This window comes from Cynara cardunculus (assembly GCF_001531365.2).
Source record: "Cynara cardunculus var. scolymus isolate 2C chromosome LG 12, CcrdV1, whole genome shotgun sequence".
Lineage (NCBI taxonomy): Eukaryota > Viridiplantae > Streptophyta > Magnoliopsida > Asterales > Asteraceae > Cynara > Cynara cardunculus.
Genome location: NC_037539.1, coordinates 10,457,511 through 10,466,549, shown reverse-complemented (window position 1 = coordinate 10,466,549; position 9,039 = coordinate 10,457,511). Strand labels below are relative to the sequence as shown.

The window sequence follows — 9,039 nt, the reverse complement described above, 5'->3', positions numbered from 1 at the left end:
CAAGATTCGTCCACCGTACGGGGTGGGTTGGACATGAAAGGAGGGCTTGCAATTCCGAGGTCTTGGAGTCCTCGTCCATAGAATACGCCACATACGCAAAGAAAAGTGACGAACAGAGGCCTCACTTGCAAGATAATAATTAAAATACGCTAAAACGCTGTTTTGTATGTGCATGTGATCATGAAACCATATTATATTCACTAAGCTTTTTGCTTATACTATACATGTATATATCTCAGGTGTCATTTGTCAGTAGACGAGTGAATGAAGAAAGACGGGACTATGTTTTTGAATCATGCTTGATTAGATATTTTAATTAGCATTGATTATGTTAAAGTATTTTACGCTTCCGCAATTATGTAACTAATTATGTTAAACATATTATGTGTGTTTGAAATTTTAAGTTCGTATTTTTGTTCAAGACATAAGTTATTAAGAATGACGTCACGGCACTCGAAAGAATGAAAAGAAAAAAAAAATCGGGCCACGACACCGTAGTGTGTAGGTCTTGGTATCCTTTTTTATGTTTCAATGTTGTTGCTTACTTCTGACCCATTTTTTCAAAGTCTGCCACTACCTTTCTTGTTTTCAAGTTTCCTTCATCCTTTTTCTCTTGCACACTTTGCACGAATCGGGTATTCACGGAAGCAAACGCTCTACTTCCCCCCAACCAAGGTAGTCATGGATTGGAACGTTGGGCAAAAAGGAAATGTTGCATTTATGATGGGCTTTTTTGTAATATGCAGGTGAAGAAAATAGTGAGACCAGGTTGTTCTTATGAAGTGTTGAAGACTGCCTTGAGTTTTATGTCATCACTTGCAGCAATTCTCTCGCATATGCCCCCACAAAAACTTCATGCATCACTTTGAAGAAAAACCCCTATCGGGTTCATGAAATTATCGGTAATTTTGGTTTTTTTAGGTCAGTTCAGAATATTAGGAATGTAAAAAAAGAGAAATTTGATGTTTATGTGTGTACTGGTTGTACTTGGTATTTGTATGTCAGTGGTATCCAAAATTTAGTGTTAATGATTGTTTTCTCTATTGCATTAATGATTTATACTTATACTCTTGATTATGAAGAGTTCTATTTAAAATGATTCATAAGATAGTTCTTTTGAGAACTCTTTAAACCGTGATCTCTGAGAACTGGTGTATCAGATGCTGTTATATATGACTTTTTTTTAATCTATGGTTATAATTTTAACATATATTTGTTTCACATGTAGTAAGTTCACAATGTGAACTTTTATAGCGTGTTTATGAAACAAAAAGTACACGTAAAGAATTTCACATTGTGAACCGAATACATATGAAACAAATGTATGTTAATCAATACATTAAATTAATATATTTATATGGAAAAATAATGTGAAACAAAATTTTGAAGTATAATTTCTTATGAATCTTATAAATTTTGGAGTTCTCATATTATTAAACCTTTGAGATGATATAGATATGTGCTAATGTGTGCATGATTTTATATCTCCAAGTTATTACATTAATGATTTGTATTTAACATTTGACGAATGTCAAATGATAAAATTTTACAAATGCAATTAGAGAAAAGGCTCTGATCAACTGGTAATTGGTAACAACCACGAGCTACTGTGTTATCAGTTATGTAACAAGAAGTTGAACAATGACCGAGGAAGAAAGCAACAAGAAGAAGATTAAGAGAGAAGGTTGCAGAGACAATTCAATGAAGGTTTGTTTATCATACGATTTGGGTGTGATAATCATATGATAATCCATTGATGATTATTACAATCACATGATTACCATTACCCCAATCACACGCTTATCACTACTAGTAACCGATTATGATTCGTATGTAGGTTCGATTACAATATCTTCAATTCGATTAGGTTTCACAATTACACGATTACTACAAGAATTCCAACTACAATCTATTGGTTCGACTAGGGTTGACTGTTCGATTCGGGTGTGATAATCATGTGATAAGCTAATGACAAAGAGAATAGCAAACGATTTTCACATCAATCGATTATCACAAAGTTATCATATGATTAAATCTTGTTTGATCCTAACCTGCAGTCTTATTATAAAGAAGTTTTTTGTTATTAATTGCAATTCCACCATACTTTTTCCTGTTTCAATCCTGTTTGCTAGAACAGAGATGCTCTATTGTCAACAGAAGTTGAAACATTTTCTTGTTTTATCTTCTGCGGTCACTGGATTTACTGCTCTATTGTCTCGATAGTGTATCGATTAATTTTGTTCTATCATAACCTGCAGACTCATTCTAAAGAAGGTTTGCTAATAGTGAGTGTGATAATCGTGTGATCACACTTGATGATCAATCCGGAAGTTTGATATAACCACCAAATTTTTCATCACAATCATTTTGTATCCATTGAGTATGATACCAGTGTGATAATCGTGTAATGCGCGAACCTAATAAACCAAAACAATGTGATCAGTCGGGTATAACCGTGTGATAATCGTTTGATAATATATACATGATTGAGATGTGATAATTGTGTGATTGTGAAATCTAATTTAATCGAACAGATTGTAGTCGAACCCAAATACGAATCGTATCATGGGAAAATTGTTTGATACTCAATTTCGTCATTGCATTATCACATGATTATCACACACAAATCGTTCAATGGAGTTGATAATTTACCTTAGTCGAACCAATAGATTGTACTCGAAATTCTTGTGATAATCATGGGATTGTGAAACCTAATCGAATATGATGGAAGAAAACGATGCACGTTCAACTCAACATGATCGATCCCAAGCTAAAATGATAGGATAATTCAAATTAATTAAAATAAAATAAAATAAAAATTATAAAAAATATCTAATTACATTACTGTCCTTATTGATTTATTTTTATTTAATATAACTTAAATTATTGATTATAAGGTTTGGGATTAGTAGGTTGTTCTCGCATTCTCGTACATCACAGTTATTCTTGTTTGAACCTCCACACACACACACACACACACACATATATATATAGGGTATATTTCAAATGCAATCATGTTCATTTGTACAACCAATGCAACCCAATTAATTGAGATATTTATAAATATGATGAGAGTTCATTTATTATGATTTGAATATTTATATAAGATGAATAAAGTTCATTAATTATGATCAATATTTTATATTAGGAAACAATCAGAACATTTATGAAATCACATATTCATCAAATTAAATGGACGGTTGAGATTGAGTTGTATTGGTTATGGTATTTCCATATTTGGTCGAAACTATTTGGAAAAAATGACTTGGCTTCTTCCAATATTTCTCTTTGGCGGTCATAAAACTTCAAAAAGGAGATACTAGACCACATCTTTAAGGATTTATCTTTTAAATTCATGATCAAACAAACCACCAATAACATTTATCAACCACTTATTCATATTCTCATAATCCCAATTTTGATCACATTAACAACAAATTTGGGACAAAAGAAAAACAATTACTTCCATTGATGATTACATTGTATAATTCCATCTGATTTCATACAATTACGACTTGAGCTTTTGGCAACATTTTTCGAACCAAGTCAAGACTTGAGCTTTTGGCAAATCGAGTCAAAGCTTAGGGCAGCAGCCAGCAAGCCATATATCATGGCACAAATAAAAAATCAAACCAAACACACCCAATATGGTTCCATCCATATGGGAATAAGATATATGCAGACCGTCCAAAAATACAAAACGGTTGTTTTTATAAAGTCAAAGCACAAATCTGGTATATAATTTTAGGTTCTAGTTTGCAAGTTCTGTAAATTTTGCTGCTAATTGGAGACCCAAGATGTTTCTAGTTGTGGTCTTTGCTATGGAACTCCTAAATTTTTCCCTAATAGCTCACAAAGTACATACAAATCTTAAAGTTAACTAATAGTGTGTTTGACCTTCAAAGAAGTCAAACTGCACTTCTTTCCTGGAACAGGGGTATAAAAAACCCAAATGCATGCAACAAAAGATCAAGGGTGCTCCAAACAACTAGCCAAGGCCACCAAGTCTTTGCAAGCATCTTTACTGAAATCTAAATGACCCATATCAAATATCAAGTTGAAAAGTTGTCCATTTTGCCCCAAATGCAAAATGTGCAATTTGGAAGAGAGTGCTTCTATTCAAGTTGCTATAAATTCAATAATTCTAAGCATTAGACACAAAAAGGCACCACAAGATCAAAGAGTAAAGCTACAGGCTGATAATTATGAGATCAAATGGAATAAATAAAGCAGACCAGAAGAAATGGGATGTCAAAATTGATAATGTTTAACTAAAAGTAGAAAGAACTTGAGGCATTTGTGTAGCAAAGATGTATAACTAAAGAGAAACCGTACGTCTATAGAGTTTTTCGTCATCACTCTCCTCTTCCTCATCAGATACCATCTGATTATGATCACCCGGAAGCTCCAACTTCCCACCCATCACAAACGATGGCCCTTCTATTTCCGTCTCAATATAATCCGCATACAATCTCTCTTCAAATCTCTGATCACTACAATTCAAGAACCAAGATAAAGAACTCCTAATCCCCTTATGCTGTAATCTTTGGTACCTTGGTTTGATTCTTGATTCCAGACCATAAGTGAAGAATTCAGGAAACTCTACCAACTCTTTCAATGGCCGTCCCATTTCGCTCTTGAAGAAGTAATAGCTATTCTTCATTATACCAACTTGCAAAGCAACTAATTGTGGGCATTTCACAATCATCTTAGCCACATCTTCGGTTGAGATACCCCTTCCAACAAGAAATTCAACTGGCTTCATTATCACTTTTTGGCTAAGGCTGACTAGTTGAGGCATTCTCTCAATCACACGAGCAAAACCTTCTGGATCAATCTTAAGCTTCAAATTGAAGAAATATTGTTGGCTTGATAACTTAGCCTTCAAAGGGAGCCCAAGAATTTGTGGGTATTGAGCAATAATGGAAGCAAGTGCTTCCCTTTGAATCCCAAAGCTGATCAAACAATCCACATTTGGTCTAACCATTTCCTCAAGATCATACCCAATAACATACGCCCGTTTCTCAAACATTCTTGCCAATACTTTCTTTGGTAAACCTAAAGAAATTAGATACTCAACCAAAGGTTTGATCATAGTCCCAACTYTCATCCCTAAAAAATATGGATATTGAGTCACCATGGGACCAATATCTCTTGGATTGACCCCAATACTTACCAAATATGCAACAGAAGTACTCATTGTTCCTTCTAATTTGAACCCTAATAGCTCAGGGTACTTCATCAATACATACCCAATATCTTGTCGCTCGACGTCTAATCCACGAAGAAACCTAATCACTGGCACAAGCTCCACAACTACACTAGCATGAAGAACTTGTGGATATTTTTTCACAAATTCACCCATTCTTGATCTTTGAACTCCAACTTTCTCCAAATATCCCAATACTGGAATGATATTTTTCCTTACACTACAACCAAGCATTAATGGGTATTCATTAATATCATCAATCGTTAACCCGATCTTTTGCAAGAACTCAACACGTTCACGCATCACATCAACTGTAGAGGGTAGTTCTAAGTCCTCCAATTCATCTGGGATTATGCCTATGGATTTTAAGTAATCACAGATTATTACCCGAGATACAAGTTTTTCTTTTCGGCCTTGAACAACACCCCATGTAACTGTTGGCATTTCATATTCGGGGAATTTGGAGGATCGGGTCGAAAAGGGTTGAAACGATAAAACCCTAAACTGGGGTTCTTGAGAGGGTTTAGGGGGAAAGATAATACCTTTTGATTTGTTGGATGTAAAGTGAAGTGGGTTGATGAGAAATGATTTGAAGGACTGTTTTCTTCGAAGAAGAAACATCATTTCAGCTAAAGAAAAAGAAATCAGAGAGAAGTTCAAAAAGGAAATGTACTCACAAGACCCTTGTTAAAGTGGGACTGAATCACAGAGCCGGCCACATCAGCGAAATAATACTTCATCCAGCTAATAGCAGTGGTATGAGAATCAGGAGAAACATTCTTTCCAGGTAGAGGATGAGATGGGAATGGGGGCAAGGATAAGAGTTGTCGAGGCTTGTAGCCAGCTTTAGGACGACCCAAATGAGTTATGTTGTTAGATACTCGGATAACAGATTCACTACAATCAGGTGGTGGAGGAGACACTCTGGAGAAATGCCTCRCTGTAAAAGGCATGCATTGACGACGAGAGGTTTTGAGCCACATTGTTGAGCATATTGCCTGAACATAGACAAATCAAAATTATCTATACTGCTGGAAAGATGTAGCATAAGTAACACTAGCAGTACTGATTAAAAGATACTTTATAATCGGCAATTGTGCCAGAAACCAAGTGAAGATCAAAACAAGGAGACTAATTTGACAATCATGATTAACCATATTTATGATTTCTTTATACTTGACATGAAAACAGACACTTCAGCAAGTACACAAATCAGCAGCAAATGTACTTCAAGAACAACGATTTTCCTACAAATCCTTTTAAACAGGTGTAATAGAAAACAAATGTATGCAATAATCAGCAGATGTATGCAAAAATCAGCAGATGGCTTCTAACTATATTACCTATGCTAATACGAAAAAACCAAGGTTGTATGATGTTGCAACCAATGGAAAACCACACGTAGATTTACTGCAATCAAGTTGAAGGTGTAAAGCATAACATGATAAAGGAACACATGAAATCAAGAAACCCTTGTTGGTTATTTCAGTATTTGGGAGATTATGCGACCTGGATTTTACTAAGAGGATGTTTACCAAACACTTACCCGGTAAGCATCTAGGCATAAAATTTAACACTATCATTACTTACTGGGTAAGATTTTAATCAACAAAAAACGGCTTTCTATTCAACAATTACCCGGTAAGAACAGACAGTGGTAAGAGTCATTGCCCTCACTTACCGGGTAAGACTCTAGTCCTTATCTCGCATTCACCGGATAATATTCATGGTTCTTTTCATGTTCATCCGATAAGTTACTTTTCATGTTCATCCGATAAGGTAATGTAACTTGGTAAGCGCTTACCCAAGTAAGCATTTGGTAAACGGCCCCTAAGATTGTGTCCAAATTCAACTACCTATAACCACAAACTCAGCAGGAAGATTCAGCAACTGAGAGAGCATTCAGGTAAATTAATACACACAAAATCTTGAGCAACTCAAGTGAATTTTAATATAAAAAATCAACCCAAACCAGTCATTTAGGGTGCGTTTGGTGCGCAGACAGGACAGGACAGGACAGCTGTTCAGCGTTTGGTAAGACATAACAGGACAGGACATACTGGTTAAAATGATCAATTTACCCACAGTGAGCTGTTTAGTGTTTTTTTTCACTAAATAATCAATATAAATGTTCCAACTATATTCATCAATATGCATCTATTCTACATAAAACAGTAAGCATTTTTATTTGAAATGATAAATCAATTGAAGCTAAGCATTTAGCTGATTACATTGTTATGAGAAACAAATCAAACAGTAGGTCTTTCATAAAGGTAAAGAAAACTGTCATCCATATCCTTATTCATAGATACAGTTGATCAAGTGTTCTTCTTATTTGTTGTCACCATATTGTTTACACATGATAACTCAATCTTTCTTAACAATGTGCGAGATTTCCTTATATTTGCTGCCTATTTGGATTCATGAGTCATTCAACAACCAGTGTTGGTATTAAATATTTGTGGGTCTGTTAGAACCAAACCAGATGGAAGCAACAATACAGAGGGTGCGTTTGGGTTCCTCAAACTAAGAAAAGGCCAATTTAGGGTTCAAGCAAACAAGCCAATTTAGGGTTCAAGCAATCGATTTCGGGTTCAAGCAAACAGCCGATTAGCAACAAAATCGAGATGAAGCAATCGTGTACCTGAGTATGGAGAGAGGGATGTCGCCGTCGATGGGGAGGAGAAGCGATGGAGGCGGACTGTGTGTATGGAGAAGGGACGTCGCCGTCGAGAAGGGAACTCCCGTCGCCGTCGAGATGGAGAAGAAGAAGGTTAGGGGTGCGATGGAGTGGCGGACTGTGTGTATGGAGAAGGGATGTCGCCGTCGAGAAGGGAACTCCCGTCGCCGTCGAGATGGAGAAGGAGAAGGAGAAGGTTAGGGGTGCGATGGATGGAGGGTGCGATGTGGGGAAGAAACGGGGAAGGGGTAGTATGGTAAAAATGTTTGTGTTCCTATTAGTTCCAGGGGTAAAACCTTTGTCCAGGTTAGGTTAGTTCTAATTAGTTCTATATTAAGTCATATTAAACGTAGGACAAACGTGTTCTGTCATGTCCTATCCTACCTTATCCAGCGCATCAAATACACTCTTAGAGTCGTCTGAAAAATCTTTGTATAGAGAGTGGTGTTAAGATTGATAAGACATAAAAGTATGGTGCGCAATATAAATCAAACTAGAGGGGCGTTCAAATACAACCCCCTCTAGATTATATAAAAGGAAAGTTTAATTGCCCCCTATCCCTTACTAAGGGGTCGTTTACCAAACGCTTACTCGGGTAAGTGAACACCAAGTCATATTACCTTACTGGATGATTATGGTAAGGACCAATAATCTTACCCGGTAAGAGCGAGACAGAGACCAATGGGCCGTTTACCTAAACACTTGCCCCGGTAAGCACTTACCGGTAAAATTCAACACTATCGCTTACTTACCGGACAATATTTTATTCATTAAAACGCATCGTATGCAACAGTTTATCCCGGTAAGCGCTAACCATGGTAAGAGTTATCGTCCTCACTTACCGGGTAAAACTCTCGATTCTTGTCTTCTCTCTTACCGGGTAAGATTTTTATTCCTTGCCATATTCATCCAGTAAAGAAAAGTGACTTGATAAACGCTTACCCGGATAAGCGTTTGGTAAACGACACCTAATTGCATTCCTACACTCCATGTAATCATTTTTTTTTTGTTTTCTTTTTATTGTCTTTTTCTTTTTTATACAAATTTTCTTTTAGTTATGTTATTTAATTATAAATATGTTATTATTATGAATGTTATTTTTTATTCTGTAAATAAATTATTACTAAAAAATATTATTTTTTATCATAAT

General features: G+C 35.7%; 1 protein-coding gene across 1 annotated transcript; it reads right to left on the bottom strand.

The window, feature by feature from the left end:
- Positions 1 to 3,864: 3,864 nt before the first annotated feature.
- Positions 3,865 to 8,006, bottom strand: LOC112522367 (transcription termination factor MTERF4, chloroplastic-like). The gene is made up of 2 exons (XM_025131459.1): positions 7,854 to 8,006; positions 3,865 to 6,207 (listed from the first exon to the last, which is right to left on the bottom strand). The coding sequence occupies exon 2, from the start codon at positions 5,831 to 5,833 to the stop codon at positions 4,319 to 4,321; it is 1,515 nt and encodes a 504-aa protein (XP_024987227.1). The 5' UTR covers positions 5,834 to 6,207; positions 7,854 to 8,006; the 3' UTR covers positions 3,865 to 4,318.
- Positions 8,007 to 9,039: the final 1,033 nt, after the last annotated feature.